Source organism: Pagrus major, chromosome 8 (assembly GCF_040436345.1).
Source record: "Pagrus major chromosome 8, Pma_NU_1.0".
In the NCBI taxonomy this organism is placed as follows: Eukaryota; Metazoa; Chordata; class Actinopteri; order Spariformes; family Sparidae; genus Pagrus; species Pagrus major.
In genome coordinates this window covers 18,905,554-18,924,686 of record NC_133222.1, presented here as the reverse complement: position 1 = coordinate 18,924,686, position 19,133 = coordinate 18,905,554, and the positions used below count along the sequence as shown (strand labels likewise).

At 42.1% G+C, this 19,133-nt stretch overlaps 1 protein-coding gene across 2 annotated transcripts; it reads right to left on the bottom strand.

Annotated features, from left to right (window-relative positions):
• Positions 1-200: 200 nt before the first annotated feature.
• sin3aa (SIN3 transcription regulator family member Aa) lies at positions 201-17,300 on the bottom strand. 2 transcript variants are annotated; one of them, XM_073471760.1, is made up of 21 exons: positions 17,114-17,300; positions 14,687-14,903; positions 14,296-14,475; positions 13,855-13,961; positions 12,474-12,768; positions 12,091-12,339; positions 11,246-11,398; positions 10,881-11,036; positions 10,683-10,772; positions 10,187-10,305; positions 9,868-10,078; positions 9,428-9,544; positions 8,957-9,195; positions 8,281-8,464; positions 7,572-8,145; positions 6,587-6,756; positions 6,278-6,451; positions 5,306-5,398; positions 4,812-4,906; positions 4,357-4,549; positions 201-1,203 (listed from the first exon to the last, which is right to left on the bottom strand). In XM_073471760.1, exons 2-21 carry the CDS (start codon positions 14,870-14,872, stop codon positions 973-975), a joined length of 3,816 nt encoding a protein of 1,271 aa, XP_073327861.1. In that variant the 5' UTR covers positions 14,873-14,903; positions 17,114-17,300; the 3' UTR covers positions 201-972. The 2 variants fall into 2 exon arrangements, with proteins under 2 accessions (XP_073327861.1, XP_073327862.1); XM_073471761.1 differs by having other exon boundaries at positions 203-1,203; positions 10,683-10,769; positions 17,114-17,201.
• Positions 17,301-19,133: the final 1,833 nt, after the last annotated feature.

Below are 19,133 nucleotides of genomic sequence, written 5' to 3'. Positions count from 1 at the left end.
GCAGTTTTAAAAAGGTTGACTTCCAGGGCGGCGAGGATCATTTGTGTTAATAGAACTATATATAATATATATACACAACACATACACTGGAATACATGTCAGTATCTGACATTCACAAGCTATACAATTTTACAGTCTGAGACCAAACAGTGTTGTGAGGCTAGTTTTTTTTGTCTTTTTTTCTTTCTTTTTTTTTTTACATAAATGCAACAGTGCTTTTTGATGTTAACCCGACAATACTGTTTGGGGCTCAGGCACAGTTTCTAATAATGCTGCCATGTGTTTTGAAAAAGGAAATGTGACCCTCTTTCCGTCTAGTGACAGGTAAGTAATTGTGATTTGGCCTCAACGCAGGAATGTCTGAACCAGATCTCTCAGACTTTGTTGTGCTCCCTCCAAACCTTCAAATCTGGGAAACAAAACTTCTGAAATGACATTTTCCTCTTCCTAAATAAGTGCACTTGTCCACCATATTGTTCTCCATGGATTCTGTAGAATAACACTATCGTTAAGAAATCCCTGTACGCTTGATGGAGCTCTGACTCTGATGGCTTCAGGCGAAATGGTCAGTCAGAAAGCTAAACTGAAGCTCAGTCGTTGATAAAGTACAAAAAGCACCACTCTATCTCTTTCAGGCTCACTGTTTACGTCGCTAAGCTCTGTCGAAAAAGGGTCGGGGAAGTTTGAGAAGTGGCTCTGAGTGCTGGTAAGAGCTCAGGTCTGCGACGACTGGATCATGACCATTCCTAAGTTTTGGCACCGAAGGCCCTGTGAAAAAAATGGGCCCAGCTAAAAACGCTGGTAAAATCAGTAATCCTGCCGCCCCGGGTGCAACAGACACGGTAGCTAGCTTAATTGTGCTCCCACGTCGGCCTTAAAAACACATTAATAAGCCCTCGTCCCTACCTCTAGACCTGTTTGACTTCAGACCAAACACCCCCAGAATTCAGTCTCTCTCTTGTTTCTCTGCGGCTACGGCGCCTTGCTGGGCGAGCCGTATTTGACTCGGTACTTGTTGATGTTCATGAAGTGAAGGATTTCTGGCTGGCGGCTGGTGGTGCAGGGTAATAGGCCGTCTCGCCCTTCGCCCATCAGCCACTTGTTGGTCTCGGCATTCATGTCGCGAGTGACGTGCTCCTTGACCCACGCATCCACCCAGGCCTGGAAGCGTTTGTGCAGCCGTGTGCTCACCCTCTCGTGTGACTGAGGAAAAACACATGGGACACTCCCGTTATTAAGGTGTTACAATGCTTAAAAAAACTGAAAACACCACGAGGGGATATGACTCTCAATTGACTAGAGATGATTAATACATGAGAGAACAAATCTTTAACACTGAATCCACAAACTAAACGAGTGTAATGAATCATTAATGACACTGACTAATGTCTGAGCTTCTTGCATCAGAGCTCTCATCACTTGAAAGCCCAAACATTATGTTCTTTCCCTCTTTATGGCTATTAGCATCATATAAAGTGCTTAAATAGCACTATTAATATTATATTCTTATTTTATTTATTACTCATCTATTTCTGTGTTTACATGTTACTGTATGTTTTAGTATGTGTGCATGGCAAGCTGTTCAAACTTTAATTAACTTGTCTGAATCTAACTCTTTTGCCAAGGAAGCAAATACATGTAGTTCCCAGAATGTCAAACTTAAACTAAGTTTGAAAAGGCTGAACTGCAGACAAGATATGGCTTTATACTTAGAACTTTGATAAATAATCCTAAGTAATATGGCTATAATGACTAGGTGTTAGAACAATTAGAACAGTCTGGTAAGTTCTGAAAATGACATCGCTTTACTGTAATACAGCCTTTACAACCAGGAAGAGACAACACTTATGCTTTGTTGAGATATAATAGTACCCAAGGTCTCATATAACAATAATGATATAGTATCTATCTACAGTCATGGAAAAAATTATTAGACCACCCTTGTTTTCTTCAATTTCTTGTTCATTTTAATACCTGGTACCACTAAAGGTATAATACAATGAACACGACAAAAAATGCAGCTGATCACATAATACTTTATGTCCTATTTGACATTCTTAAGCTTAATTGTATTCCCAGGGTATATAAGAGGCCATTTCATGTCATAAGCAGCACTGCACATGCAAAGGCTTAGAGTGGTTTCCTGCTTACATTCAAGCCATAGCACAACTCAGAAGTTGTCAGCTCTCACATAATGCCTAAAACAAAAGAATTATGTGAAGCCACAAAGGCAGCCATCTTGGCACTGCTGGAAATTGGCATGAGTGAGAGACAGGTAGCAAAAAAACTAAAGATCTCCAAGACAGCTGTTCATTACAACAAGAAAAAACAAGCCGAACACGGCACTACCAAATTGCTACCTGGCCGCGGCAGGAAACGTCTCTCTACCCCACGAGATGACCGTGCACTCGTCCGTTCCTGTGTCAGGAATCGTCGTCAGACCTCCAGGGACCTTAAAAATGAGTGGGCACTGTCGAGAAATGTGACTTGTTCGGCAAGGACAGTTCGAAACCGACTTGTTGAAGCTGGTCTGAAGTCACACAGAGCACGGAAGAAGCCCTTCATCAACGAAAGGCACAGGAAGGCCCGGTTACTCTTTGCTAGGGATCACAAGGATTGGACTGTTGATGATTGGGCTAAGGTTCTCTTCAGTGATGAATCCAATTTTGAGTTGATGCCCACTCCAGCTAACTTACTGGTTAGGAGGAGGCCTGGAGGAGCCTACAAACCAGACTGTCTTGCCCCTACAGTAAAACATGGGGGTGGATCAGTGATGATCTGGGGTTGTTTCAGTATGAGTGGAACAGGGCAAATGCAATTGTGTGAAGGGCGAATGAACCAGGTCATGTACAGGGCTACTCTTGAAAACAGTCTTCTTCCATCAGCTGGAAAACTCTTTCCTGCCTCGAATGACTGGATTTTCCAACAAGACAATGCCCCTTGCCACACAGCAAGGTCAGTTAAAGCCTGGATGGAGAACCACAACATTCGCACCATGCCTTGGCCTGCTCAATCACCAGATCTGAATCCAGTTGAAAACCTATGGAAAATCATCAAACTCAAAATGGAGAACCACAAGCCCAAAAACAAAGCAAATTTGTTTGAATTTGTGCAACAGGCATGGGCTGCTGTGACAGCAGAACAATGTCAGAAGCTGGTGGAGAGCATGCCAAGACGCATGGCTTCAGTCATCAAAAACAATGGTTACGCAATCAAGTACTAACTCCTGTGTGTATCATGTGTTTAAAGCAAACAGAAAAGAAAACATGGAATGCTTAAAAGCAGTGTTTTTGGCAGTACAGTGCCATAGCTATTGATGTAAGAACTTAAGTGATTTTGGTTACTATCAAGAAAACCATGGAAAATGGCTAGATATCAGCTCTTAAATTGAACTCTTACGAGCTATTTTTCATTATATTTGTCCAAACAAATGTACCTTTAGTTGAACCAGGCATTAAAATGAACAAGAAATTGAAGAAAACAAGGGTGGTCTAATAATTTTTTCCATGACTGTATATGTGAAGCCAAGCCCGAACTGACTGAGCAGCTTTCTGAGTTTTTTGCATTAGAGCTCCCCTCAGTGGTAACTTGGAGCAACAACATTCAACTGACAGTATTTTAGGTTCCTCCACGAGGCTACTGGCACTATAAACAGTTTGTGCTGAACTTAAAGGAATAAAAAAAAATATGCTTAAATCGTTTACTTGTTGAAAATCAGATCAAAGTACTGCTGTCACTTGCTCATCTGTTCGGTTAACAGCCACCTTTGGATGAAGCTGAGCAGCCAAATGTCCCAGCAGCTACATATTTACCAAACAGATATGAAAGTGTTATCAATCTTCTCATCTGTCTCTTGGCAAAAAGCAAAATACATGTGTTTCCCACATGTCAAACTTTAAGTAAACCTAACAGGCTGAACTGAGGACTGTCAGTCTTTGTTAATTTGCCTCCAACACAAACCCCTTACCCTTGTTAATGTATCTGCTTTGACAAGACGACAAGAAGATTTGACATCATGCATATCTTGAGTTGAACCCACCTTATAGAGAACTGTGGAACAACTTGCTGAACTGCTAACAATTATATTCAAATACTGGATTTTGATTTATTGAGTCACTGAGTATCTGTCTGACAGGGTTTCCGACATGTTCGAAAAAAATAAAATTACTTCTCCATATCTTTAAATCTGCAGAAGAAAATACGCTGGGAAAGTTTTAACAGGCCATCTCATACCCTCAGCCACATAATAAACTCAGAGGTATAACCTCATCATCCAAGAAATCTTTTTGGCAAAGTACTGAGGTATGTCAATTTGGAGGCCAGGTAATAACAGTAGCAGGAAAAGACGGTGAATACCTGGTGAGCTCGGAGCAGGGCAGTGCGTCGGTACATGTAATCCTCAGACTTAAAGACGTAGACCATCTTGTACGAGTTGAGTTTGAACATGCACTCCATTTTCTCCTTTTCCAGGGATTTCTTGCCTCCCTCACAGGCCTCCTTGTCCAGCTGCTCTCGGCCCTTCTGGTACTTCCTGATCCGTCTCAGATTCCTGGTTACAAGAGCAAAGACGAACATGATGAGAGATACTAATGAGATGCAGCGGGAGCGTGTCATAACAAATCGATTGGAGTTAATTTAATTTAAGGACTCGTGTTCGACTTTTGCATTTGACTTTCATGGGATGAAATGTGTCGGACAGCTTACTGAACAAGATACTCTTAAAAGAAATCATGCCCATTAACGTCACTCTATTTATGAGTAAAAGGAAATGAATTACATTCACAATTAAAAAAACTTATTTGACAGCTCACCTGGGAAGAAAAACTGGCTTCTGAGCGAGATGCTCCCTCAGCTCAGGTGTGGTGGAATCTGGGTTTAAGTAGCGTCCGACGTAATCAGACCAACGCTGTGAACAAAGAAAACAAGTACAGAAGCAAAATTTATGACAGATTCTTAATACACGTTTGAAAGTTTTTTCTCGACTTTGGTGCGTTCATGAGCTTTTAAGTCGGAATGTGGAAACAGCAACAAAGAAAATGTGTTGTATTATATTGCACCGTGTGATTAAACATGTTGATAGCTGTAGTGGCCATGACATCATTCAATTCCACTAAACCTCAGTGTGGGAATTTGCACAACTTTTTGCAGTTTTCATCGCAGAATTTAAAAATTCTAACTGATTTTATAAAAAAGGGCCTATGTTGTGTATATATTTGTGTGACTTGTGAATTAAAGTTATTTTCCGGCGTTTATCCAAACTCTTTGTCCACAACCAAAACCTTCACACCGATATTCTTTTCCTTACCTCTGCCTCCATCGGCTCATCTGAGTTCTCCTCTTCTGTGTCGAGCAGCTCCACAGTGAGCTGGACCTGCCCTCTGTTCCTCAAAAACATCACCTGACAAAGTGACAGACAAATAACAAGTGTGAAATTATTCAGTGTGAGAAAGATTTAAAAAGCAAGGACGTCCTCAGGGTTCAGAAGGTGAGAATCCCTTTTGAATCCAGAATCTTTGTTGCCATCTTTTACCAGTTATGTGACCCAAGATAAGGTAAAAACAATAAAGCATGGCAAATATGCAACATGTATTTTGTGGAACATCTCTTACTTCACTTTCCACTTGAGTAAAGTGCATATCTGACAACAACAGATTTTTCTTTTTTTTTTTTTAACTGTAATTTAGTTTAAAGTCATTTTCAAAATTAGATCTGTATTTTTTTTCCACAAAACTGGATATTATTGAATGACGTGATCAGATGTTTAACTGTACAAAAGAGAAATGTGCTTGAGGGTGACAGGTGGCTGCTCTACACATTGCAGACAGCACATTACAAGGCTGATTTGTACATTTTAGACCTCATTTTAGTCTCTTACTGGACGAGGAAAAGGATCTGACACTGGTGAGTGCAGCTTTCTCTCCTATTCGCAGCACTGCTTCCATTTCACTCATCATTTGTTAGAAAGTGGTGAAGCGCTGAGAAGATTTATTGGTTGTCAACACACCCGAGAACAGAATTTAAATAAAAAAACCATGTGAGAAATCCTCATGGTCTCAGTCGGTAAGGGTGGGATGTTTCTCTCTGCAGCATACAAACTTCCATATCTGGATTAATAACAGATCTTGCTGATACAGGCTCATTAATTTTTTGGATATGGAAGACACTTAATTTAATTATGCCTGGGTCTTTTTTAAGTTTGTTCAGTGAAAAACAAGAAACGTTTTTGAAAAAATAAAACATAAAGATTTTATTTTTTGCCCGTATCGCCTGGCCCTACCTTGAAGCAGTTCTCATCAGACATGAGCTGCTCGGCTTTCCGCTGGTAAATGGCCTCTGCAGAGCTCCGTGAAGACTGGGTGGACATGGTTCCTCCGCTGGCGCTGTTAGCGCTCTCTGAGAGGTAGAGGTCCGTTACCTGGACGCAGATCTCGTCACTCACAATGTGCTGAAGCTGGATGGAGAGAAGGCATTGTGACAGAGTGGAAAACGATTATTTAAAAGTGTCAGAATTACTGAATGACTGTGCTAACAAAGGCTTAATGCGACTGCTAGAAAACTGAAGGCGAGTGAACAAACAGATGCTCACCTGCCGTACGATGCTTTGGATGAGTTTGTCCATGGTGAAGGCGGTGTAAGCGTGAATGGTGAACATTTCCCTCAGCGAGTCCTCATACTGAGAGGCCTCCATGTTTCCATCCAGCAGATTCCTCACCATCTCCAAGAAGGCTGAGTAGTAATCTTCCACCTCAATGTCCACTAGGGAGAGGAAATATGATCAAACATCAGACAGATGAGTGGATCGGCACATAAAATAAGCACTGGCGGCATTTTGAATGAATCTTTGGCAAGTGGTGCTCATTTTGGCAGCAATTATATTTCCCCAAATCAGAGTGATTCCCGTGTTTATTTCACAGAGGAGATTTCATGCTTTCATCCACTTTTATATTTCTTTACTCACTTTTTTGTCAACTTTTGTTAATTCACATTTAAAACTGTAGATGTCCTGTAATATTGTCCATTCAAAACAATCAATGTATATTGTAACTTTGTTTTTTTTTTTATCAGCAGCTCATATTAAGTTGAAGTGTATTATATGTGTATTTTCAAATTCAAGTATATTCCTAACTTTGAAAGCATACCGGTTAAAATTAACCATCTTCCAAACTTTCAAGACGTTGTACGGACCCTGCTACAAACATTTTTTAAATAGCTCTCTTGAGAAAAAAAAGCGTAATTTGAATCATCTGTGAAGAGGCAGGAATATGGACCAAAACTCAATGGAAACAAAAGTTTTATGCTCCGTCCTCAAATTCAAGTTTATTTCTGACCTTGAAAGCATAACGCTTAAATGAAGCATCTTCCAAACTTTAAAGACTTTGTACGAACTCTGCTACAAACATTTTGAAATAAAAAAAGGGATGTTAATGAATCTTTCAGAGAGCAGGAATTTGGCCCAACAGTCAATGGAAACAGAGGTTTAATGCTCCGTCCTCAATGAGAAACAAAGCACAATGCAGTCTGGTTAATTAACAACATAGAAAACGTGTGCGGGCTGATCTGTTTTTACTCACTGGGCTCCTTCAGTCTCAGCTGGATGGCTGGATTATCGTTCTTCTCCTTCTTCAGTCCCAGAACTTCCCTCTCCCAGTCTCGTTCTCTGACCTCCTCTTCGATCTGCCGCTCCGCCTGGCCGTACAGCCGCAGCAGACGCGAGCACAACGTCTGGTGCAGCCGCAGGAAGATGTACCAGTTGTTGTTGACGTAGAAGAGGTTGTATGCGTCGTCGCAGCCGCGCAGCTTCTGCGCCGCCGTGTTGCTGAACAGAAGCTTGGACTTGGAGGGGCTCCCGCTGCCGGGGACGCCGTTGTGTTTTTTGGAAGCGCCTTCCTCCAGATCCATCTCCTCTTCCTCCTCCTCTTCTACGTCGGAGAGCTCGCCCCGCTGAGAGAACAACATGTCGGGGATGAAGTGGTAGATGATCTGCTTGATCTTATATTTGTCCTCCTTCTGAATGCTGGTCTGCCGCTTGACGTGGTGGATGATGAGCGCTGCAGCGTCCTCCAGGATCTGGCTGTCCTCATATGAAAGCGTTAGGTGGGGGCCTGTGGGTGGAGTGGCATTCTCCTCGGAGGCCTGCTCCTGGCGCTGCAGAGCAAGAACAATTCAAAATCAGCATTTTGGAAGCACAGAAATGGAGGGTGTGGTTCTACAGTCTCCTGTTTATTCCATATTTCATGTTAGTACTGGCAGTTTACTGAAGTATAGAAGAAAGACACGTACCTCATCATAAATGCTTTCGATTTCGTTCAGCAGCGACTTGGATCGAAGCACTTTGGTGTCGTTCTGTTTGAAGTTGATGCCTTGATGGTCAAGAGACTTGAGGTAATACTTCTCGTTCTGCTCCCTCCAGATCTTGTTGAAGCCTCGTTGGGCTTCCCGCCACTCTTCCTCCTTGGTCTTTAACCTGGTTAGAAAACAAGACAAAATCAAGTAAAGTGCACAAACGCAGGAAAACAAAACACAAACATCTGCTGAAATTTGATGCATTTGAGGCAGAAGAACCAAATTGAAAAACTGGCTACTTTACAAATCCTTTTGCAGAAATGGAGAATGTAGTCTATAAAAGCACATATTAAATCTCAGGAGCCATTTTTAAAACCACCACTCCAACATGATATTGGCTTCTCCTCCCCTGTGTGGATTATCGGGTTTATAAGCTGTGGTTCATAACCTCAGCCTGGGCCCAAAAGAAGCTGGTGTGCACACATTAACTGCACTCTGTAAACAGAGAGCTTGTGAATGCCACACATTTGTGTGTTAACGTGTGTGCACCTTTCTGATTCTTTGCCATGCTATTAAAACTGCATGATCAAACCTGAAACCCTCTGAATACATATATCGGCAAATTTTAAAGGAAAAAAACACATGAGAGGTAACAGATAACATCGTGACGGACCTCTTTAACACGATGGGGACAGAAATAGCAGGGTTTTTCTTCATGCCATCGATGATGTCGGGCGCCTTGTCTCCGTATATCCTCTGGATTGCCTTGCGGTGCACAACTTCCGAGGAGCCGCCCAGCGTGTTGTCCAAACGGAACTTGGCCTGCTCCTCTGCAGACATGCGGGACAACTTCCGCTGTACCGTCTCCAGCACTCTGATGGTAGCCAGGTTGGTCTCCAGCACTACATCCAACTGTGGGCAAGAAAAAACACAGCTGTTTTAATTTCCACTGCTGTGTGTGCACAGTCTATAATTATAATCAAAAAGCTCATAATGTGTCTGATTTTTAAATATCCTCATCTACAGTTTGCAGCTCACCACTCAGTAACTTCATTACAAAGAGCAGGAGAAGAGGAAAATGCCAAATCTATTGAAACAATTCATTTCAACAGACAATTTGTAAATCTTTAATCTTCCTTCTCACCTCAAAGCGTTCATCCTCACATCTGTAGATATGTTCCTCGTACTGAGTCTTCTTGGAGCTGACAAATGTAGAGTCCTCAGACCAGGAGGGGAAGGAGACCCAGGTGTCATTTAAGACCTGGGCATTGCAGGAAAAAAACACTGTCATCTTTAAGTTCCACACACTTATCAATGTGAGAAATGATGGCCGGTAGTTTTAAGCACACCACACACAAGTATTCTATCAGTCTGATGATGTGCCCCAATAAAATCTAATTTTTTTTATAGCACATCTTATCTGCAGTGCATGAGGCATTTTCATGCAAATGTTTGTCAGTTTCAGTAACCAGACAATTTATCATAGAGTTAAAACAAAAACTTCACTGATTACACACAAATGATTTTAAATCCTTTTGTATCTTCTCTTAAGTTTAGTTTCTCTGGTATCATTCCAACTCTTACCTCTTTACAAAGTGGAGTTCGGCCAGTGCACTTGGGTTGTTGGTAGCTTTTGGGCAGAGCTCTGTAACTGGAGCCTAGCCTCTTACAGGAAGCATAATCAATCTCCATGGCGATGCCTTCAGTGGCCCGTTCCTTAGGGTATGTTTCGATGTGGGACATTTCCCGATATCCCAGGAAGTTTTTAAACCAGTTGAACAGCTCAGGGAATTTTCTGTATAACAGAATTAAGTGATTGTCATATGTAGGATATATACCCTGTACTGTAGAGAAAAAAAACAACACTTAGGTCATTTGCCAGGTGAGATGACTGAGCACTCACCCTAAAAAGGGCAGCACCAGCTGCACGAGTTCAGCCCTGGAGATCACCTCCTGATTAAAGATGACCAGACATCGCAAGAAGTTGTCGTAGGCCTCCGCACTTCGCAAGGCTTTGCGCACCTGTATTGAGAAATAAAGGTTAACAGGACAGTAGGTGATGGAGCTGAGTGGAGAATCTGGAGCTACATAAAATGACCAAAATAGTTGAGCATTTCTAAGTTATCTTTAGTCAAATTAAAAGTCTAACCTAACTATTTCAATATTTTCACATGTTACATGTTAAAATTATATTAGACTAGGTAGTCTACTTCGTATGTACTTTAAAGAGCACATATTTGATAAAACAATATTAAAAAAGTATTACTGTCATTACTGGGGCATTCTTGATAACATACCTTAAAGCCTGAGTCTCCGTCTTGCTCCGTCATCCTTTTATTTACTGACTGTTTTCTTTTCACATTAACATAAAGATGAAACTCAGACAACTATAACCTCACCTTCTCAAAGAACAGTGATTCTGTCCCGACTCCATGCTTGCTGGCCTCTGCCACAGAGGAGTCTTTCAAATTCAGTAATTTGGGCTTCTTCTGTAGCATTACCAAAACAGAAAAGAGAAGACACGGGTAGAAAAACTTAAAAAACAACTCAACAGTGACAGTCGCAAAACAAAGAAATATGAAGATGCATGTATGTACCTTGACAGGTGGTGTGGACCCTGGAGTTGAATGACGACGGATCTGGCAGCCGTTCTGATTGGGCCTCTGTTTGTTGTTGAGCTGCAGCTTTTTGGCGGTGCCGCCGTGGTCATTTCGTACAGACTCTGCCTTCTCGGCGGTGGTCTTACTTAACAGCTATGGGGAATAGACAACACTGATCAAGACAACGTACATGAACATGCTATAGTCAACTTCGGATCACAAGAACTACAGATACAGTGGGATTATTCTAGCAGGTCTTGAGAAGTTAATAGAATTTTATGAAGAAACGCGCAGTAAAAGCAACTCTATTATTCCATACTTGCACTAAAGCAAAGAAGGATCTACTTTATATCATGACTTACCACTGAACTGTTGGCATCAGGGAGAAATTGTCCAAACTCTGACAGGAGGTCCTCTTGGTTCTTGAAGAGTCTTGCCACCTGAGCGTACACCTCCTGTTCCGTTAGAGCGGGTGTGTAGTTCCCACCTGCCTCTTTAGCGTTACGCTGCTCCTTCTGTAGTGGAAGAACACATTTTATTGTCAAGTCAGGGCTGAAACCTTGAACAAATATCAGAGGTTACAAAGTACTTAAAGTGAATTTGGCCACGGTTACATTACTGAAGGTCAACACTTTCATTACAAACATGAGGTCAAGTAGAGGCCATAAACAAGAACTCCACATAAAATACATTTATTTTGCATTGTACACATAATCGCATAAATTCTGTGTGTTCTGTGTATGTGTTAATACAGGAGATCTTTCCATGAATAAAAGCTTGTATTTCTCTGCTCGTATTTGAAAGTTAATTTCAGCCGAATTCTGTCGCCCCTCTCTAACTGTGACGAAACAGACGTCTGTTTTGTGCATCAGCTGCCGCGCCAAATATGATTAGCAGAAAACTGGCTGACCGGTCTTTGCCTTGGTGTTAGCATTAGAACGCCTGATAGACAGTTGTGGAAAAACAACACTTATTCCTCTTCAGTGGCTTCAGTAACTTTGACTGCCAGTTCTGTCAATGCTACACTGAGCAGCAGTCAGGTAGTCTCCACCATGTCCCCTGACACCTCCACATCACACACTACACAGCCGAGACCATGCCTCCTGTGAGTGTAATTAGCCTTTAAGTGTGATGTGTTTGCTCATACACGGACACAAACAAATTGTTTTAAGCCACAATGATACTTTATTCAGCTGCAGCTACTGACCTGGTACGTGTGGAGGATCTCCAAGAAGGCTTTGTAGATGTCGGGCTGGCCCTGGAAGCGGTTCTTGATCTTGTTGACGTAGTTGATGGCGTGGTTGAACTCCACAGGCTGGTTATTCTGAATGGGTGGCCCAGTGGGGGTCCCGCTGAGTGGCGGGTGGAGCTGCATGGGCGGGGAGCGAGGAGAGGTGTACGCAGGGATGGACGGATTGCTCTGACTGCTCGGTGTCAGTGCCTGGGGCTGAGGAGGCTGTGGAAGACCACAACATTGAAGGTTTAATGGGGTTTCTAAACCAGATGACGCACCACAAAACATTAGATTTGTTCGTTTGTTTGTATAACTCTGCTGGCATCTATCCGTGAATTCTCACTCTGATTACTCACCTTGCTCAACTTGGCAGGCGTGGGCTGCGTCAGAAGGGGCGGAGCAGTGGTGATTGCAGCAGGTGGGAGCTGGGCCGGATGTTGGGTAGCTGTTCCTGTTATGGGGATATTCTGGACTGAAATGCCATGCGGGGTGATGTGGTGGATCTGACCAGGCGTGGTCACGTTGACCAGGTCGTTGGTCTGGACCTCGATCTTGTAGCCAGGCGGCAGGAAAGTGTTGAAGCCCATGATGAGGTCGGGGTGACCTTTGAAGAGCTGTGACACTCTGCTGATGACCCCTGGGGTGTCAATACTGGAAAAACAGAAACGGAGTGAATTTAAATCCTCCGTGCTGTCCTCCTGTTAGTCAAATTGGTAATTTGCATAAAAACAAAACATCATTACTGCTACAACAACATGAATGATTACCATCACCCTGACTCCAAAAATATAAGTTTGTTAGTCTGTGAAGTTTTGTTGTTGAAAGAAAGAAGGTTCAGTTATGCCCACAGTACATTGTCGTAGCACTGTTGTATCTATATGTTGTTATTGCACTGTGTCAAACTTTATCAGCACCTCATACATGTAAGTGAAAACACAAACGATCACAGCAAACCCATATTGCAGTCCAACAAAGCTCAAATAAATAGTTTAAATTAATCAGGATGTGCATGTTAGTTATTGTGGGACCATTTATGCAGCTAAACTTTTAGAATTTTCATGTATAATGGAATGGATTATGGATTATGGATGCATTTATTTCAGGTAAGATTCTTAACAAAATAAATAAATAAATAAATGTATGAAAAAATAGATATCTGTCTATAATTCAGTCATGATTTTCTCCTTGTGTGAAGTATTTCCCAATCTGCGACGGCATCTGTCTCGTCTGAACAGTCATTCTACTATACCTGGGATGTGACTCAGAGTGCATTCAAAAGCTGCCGACATTGTGTGGCATTAAGAGTTTTACCAAAGCAAGAGCAGCTCGCCCCCTTTGAACTTCATATTGTTCTGAACAAATGCCAACTTTCAGCTGCCATCTGTGACAGGGATAACAGACGTTCAGTCTCGGCAAACAGGGACAGGGAAAATATAATTATTACTCTTTTTCCACTATTGAAGGACTGCTCTAAAACCTTAGGACTTAGGAATCATTCCGGTTAAAACAATATTGTATCTTGCAAAAAGAATCTGACTGCAAGTTGCAGATAAGTTCATTTTTAGTATTATTATAATTAGTGCTGCATTGTGCAAGTTAGTTGTGCCATGACCACTGTCCAAAGTATGACTGAAAGGGCAAGAACTCATAAAATGCACATTTTGAACTAGAAATGACTTTGGGTGTGCACTCTAATTGCTCCCAGTATTTTAAAGGAAAATCAAACAGCGGCCTCACCTCTGAGACTTGAACTCTTTCATTATATCCAGAAAGTCATTGTAGACCTGAGGCTGGTTGCCAAACTGCAGTTTCACTTGGTCCAAGTAGGACAAAGCATCTTCCACCTTTGGGACAGAGAAGGGGAAAGTCAATTTCATCAATCTGTTAATCTGTTTTCCTTCTACATATTTGGCAGCAAAGCCCTGATTCTGATATTAAAGACCATGCATGAGGCAGATTTTTTTGTGATTAAGATAAACTAACTAGAAAATTAGTTCAAACTAACAGCAACCAATCAATCAACTAAACATCCAAGTGTCTAAAAATACATAAATTTGCCTAAAACCTCTAATAATATCTGTATATTTTTCTTTGGCATGAAAACTGCCTGACTTTGCAGGTTTTTACGAGGGATGGAACAACAGTAAGAACCTGCCAAAATAAAATGGGCTGACTAACCTTGAGCCTCTGGAACTGCTGGCCCTGTGCAGAGGCTTGAGGAGCAGCTGTATGGCTGTGCCCTGACATCACTGAGGGCCCATGGGACTGGACTGCCGGGCTGTGGTGGTGGGACCCGCCATGGACGGCTGGGCTCGGAGTATGCCCATGACCGCCACTGTTCTGGGCCACGGTGGGAACCTGAGAAAGCAGACACAATGGTGTGATGAATAATACTTTAGAAGAAAGAAGTCTGATGGCTCGCAGTATGACCGTGTCATAAAAGGAAAAGCCAAAAATGACAGCCTGAGTTACGAGCGACAGGCAATTTTAAACTGCTGTTTTTGATCTAGTTTTGACTCCAAAACACAGCGAGCTTCGAACAAATCTGCAGAGGACACGCAGAGCATACCTGGTATCCCTGGGGGACGGAGTACTGGACGCCTGCTGTGGGCTGCATGTTGTCAGACACGGCCTCATATACAGCTGGGGCTGGAGCAGGGGCCAGGACACGATGCTGGAAAGCCTCGGCGTTGCCAGCGAGGCGCCGCTGCTGGGACGCAAAAACCGTTTCCTGATCCTCCAGTCGCCGCTTCATTATGAACTCATACTTGTAAGAGCTGAGAGACCTGGAGATAAAGAGCATATGGACCTTATTTCACACTGGCAGGTCTCTGTCAAGTTATCAGAAAACATTAAATCAGCCTCCAGATTTCATTCAATAATTTGCTGGGGAACATATGGCAATCATTTTTTCCCCCTCAGCTGTGAATTTATGGATACACACAGTGCCAGCTATCCACTTCTGTTGTTTGGCGTAGGAGGTGAATTATAACATGGGTTCTGACCATATAGCCAATGAAACATCTAATGCTTTTAGCGGCACAAAGGCGCCTGAGGGTCTACAGAGGTCAACTGCTTGTATTGATTTACTAACCTCTGATAGCGCATGTCAGTTTCAGTCTGTGCTATACTTATGTATGTTTTTTCTTTTTGGGGAACTATGCCAAAGTTATACTGACGGAAGACTTCAAGCGTCTGATCACAATTTTATTTGAACTTGCAGATGTGATCAGCACAAACACAGAAATGGTGGAGAACAGTGTGGGACAGAGCCTCACCTATTTAAAATGTTTGGGGCTGTTGTCAATACTTAAACTGAATATCAAAATATTCAGATTTGTCAATAAATGGGCCGATATACACACATTTTTGCATTGTCCCTATAATGTGGTTATCTTGTTAACTTATGATAAAGATATGTGATGAAGAAAGGATACTTTACAGTTTAACAATAAAGTTTATTGTCCAAAATGACATCAATGCACTGAACCAGGGACTCTTGCTGGGAGTTTAAGAATTTAAAGTTACTCCAAGCATTTTTCTGCATTGTGCACTGTAAAAAGTTTTCATATCTGCATATCTGAGCTGTGAAATGAAGACACTTGTATGTACAAACAGATTGGAGAGGCAATATACAAGACAGAACACAACTATGTAAATATTTGTTTTTATTAGTACAGTCTCTGCAGTTTTATTTTGATATTTTTTGTGTGACTAATGTCTTTCTTTGGGAAATAAGGTTAAATTTGATTTGCTCAAAAGTAAGGCAGACAAACAGAGATGGGATTGTTGCCTTTCATACAAATCTCTTGTGCATATCCTTCTAAAAAGTGTGAGTTTATATGAAACAGAATGGGCGCATCCTGCACAATGCTGCTCTGCACTATTATTAAAATGCTGCATTTCTGTGTATCAACGCCTTTCTTATAACGTCGGTGAGTTGAGGCGAGGAGTCAATGCGAGGCTCATCTTGATGCATCTCAATGTTAACATGTACTGAATGTAAAACTCGCAGTCTCCGTAGCCAATGAAATACAGACAGCCTACGTCACCGATGCAACAAACAGGTGCTGTGGGAACGTGGGAGTCGGTCTGCCATTCACAACTTCCTCGAGACAGCAACAACTCCTAATCATCTGAATGAACGGAGAGACAAAGCTCGAAACTCGTCGAGAGGGACAATAAATGACGTTTCAAACCAAAATATCGAGCAAAAAGTGGCACGATGGCTGTCAAACTGAAGTGCCCGTGTGCTAGTATCGCTCCGTGTTCCGCCAGCGGAGCTCTACTGAGCCGTTCACCAACAAAAACCCTCCGCCAAAGCAAGCGAGGCTGCAGTATCTATAGATAGCTCAGCTTCACTTGGTGTAGTAACGTTATGCTCACGCAGTAGAGGCAAATACGGTTATGTCTGCTACATGCTAACAGTCGTTAGCCGACAACAGCGATTCACCATCCCCTTTATGGCCTGGCAACACAAGCACCGACCTCGAGTTACAGCACGACGCTTTCCCCCACGCCCGCCATTTAGAGCGTGGCGCAGGAGTGCAGCAAATTACACTCCATTTCAAGCAGGTAAGCACGAAAAGTAGCTGACTTGCCAGCCGTCTGAGTGGCCACCTATCTTTAAAGTATAACAATGCGGTTTTTTTCTATTATCCACGCCGAGAACTTGTTTTGTCGTCAGGGGCTGTGAGCTGCCAGTTAGCTGCTAGCTAATGTAAACAACATGAGTAGCCCGACACCGAGCACCGTCCGGGGCTAGCAGGGAAGCACATGCAGCTAACCATTAGCGATCTGGTCCGCTGTAGCTGAAACAGGCTTTAAGAAGCAAGCATTAGCTATCGATTTATTAGAGTGCCCGTATCAGGTCTAGTTACGAGTGACTGACATGCAAAGACACGTCGATTCCCCGTTTGGTTTACTTAAAACGTCTGCTAACGGCAGGTAGGTAGCTAGCTGTGTTAGCTTGCTGAATGAATTCAGCTGAACTCACCCCTCTCCTAAAGACCAAGCAGAAGATCCCAGTGATGCTTTGATAATCCGTTATCTGTGGGTAAATCGCTACACCTCTGACTGGGAAAGGTACCAAAGTAGCGTATGTGCTAAAAGCAACTTATCAGTGGCGTGCGAATTAAAATAAACAATTCAAGCTGTTGGCTGCAAAGTGAAAATCTCCCCCCGAGCGAGGAAAACAATCTCCGTTCGGTTAGCTGTGGAGGGAGGCGGGGTTTTCAGATATAGCCCCGCCCCCCACGGATGCTATTGGTCGGTTAGTTCAGAGGGTCCACAGAAGGGCGGGGCGATGGATCTGGATTGTGACTTCGAGCTGTCAATCAAGGCTTCATCGCGCAGCAACCAAGCACGCCCATTTTGACTTGAAGCGCGACAATGCCAGCAGAGGAGTCCCGCTTGTAACGCGGTATGTGTGGACACTAGTTAACTGTTTTTGTGGTGTAATGTGAATGCGTCCTGTCTTTAAGTTATACTTCATCTTTGACATTCCAGGACTGTAATATCTGCATAACAAGACTCCTTCACAACTGAAACATATTCCAGAGAGACTTTTTTTTTTGTTTCTGTAATAACAATAGAAAATTGTTGGATTATGTATTGGGAGCAACAGTGTATGAAACATTTATTTATCAAAACTGTGTTGGAAAAGTACACTTTGTGCCTCCTCCCCCCGCCTTTCCATGTAATAATGACAGCGGTGACGGTTAATAATTGTAGTCATGCATCTGTTACCATTGTGTTTGGCTTTAGTGAGAAGATCTTTCCTCTGACGGTGAAGCAACAAGGTCAGTTTTATTTACATACCCCACTTTAACAGAGAAGCTGTTAACATGCATGTACATTCTGTGATTTTAATTATATCTGTTTATCTCTGTTCACTCAATAATGAATACTGAATAAATACTGTCTACTTGCAAAACCATAGCCACAACTGTGTTTTTTTTTTGTGTGTGTGTATCCCTGTATTTTCATGTCTGAACTAACATTATGGGGGAGCTTTCGACAAAAACGTACTGCTGGGCCCCGTTCCCTTCAAGTTTCCATGAAGTACAACGTGCACATTACTTGGCAGCTTCATAATATTCTGCACAAAGACCCCCAAAACAATTACTCTTAAACTGAAATATCTCATGGCCCTGAGTTTTCTGCAGTGTGTTGTTCTGTGGCAATTTGAGGAAACACAATTTAATTTAGGAAAAATGCTAATGCAGATATTACAACTATATTTTAACACAGTGTTTCTCTACAAGTCAAAGACATTTTCAGGGGATCTATTTTAAAAAAGAATGAATGCACACATTGAGCTCCGGGGACATTTGGGGCCCTGTTGCCAACTTTGTCCAGTTGGTGATCCAGCTTTGTGTATATTACATACATGTATATAGCTTACTGTATATAGAGAGAAATTCACTTTCTAGTTACTTCCAACAGTCCAACAAAGCATACAAGAATACAACATAATACACAATATCGACTAGACTTGCATTAAAAGGGCACTATGACGTTCTGGAGGAGAAATTCAAACTCAGAATTTTAATATTTACAGTATTAATGAGGTAATAATACAAACTCAGAAATATTTATTTATTCCATAAGTGAATAAACAAGCTGTTCTCAGAGGAAAATAAGGTCCCAAGAACACTGTTTGAAAGTAGAAAGGTGGCAGGGTCCGCCACATATAAACAAAGTAAAACAGTATGAAGTTGAGTTCTCCTTTAAGGTCAGTTTATTCAGTTTATTCAGTCATGGAAGCGAAGAGAGTTTGTTTATTTAGTTTGTTTAGGCATTAAAAAAATCAGTCAATGAAGATCTTTGACTTCTGATTAAGATTTTGTCCGCAGAGTTACATAGTGCTCCTTTTTAAGTTGAATCTTATCTCTACTATTTTGAACAACTTATGAAATCAACTTGTTAATATCCTTCCAACACTGTGGGGTTTATATGAAACCGAATGGGGGGCAGGTGGAAGATTTCTTCCACAAAACTACATCGCGCACCTT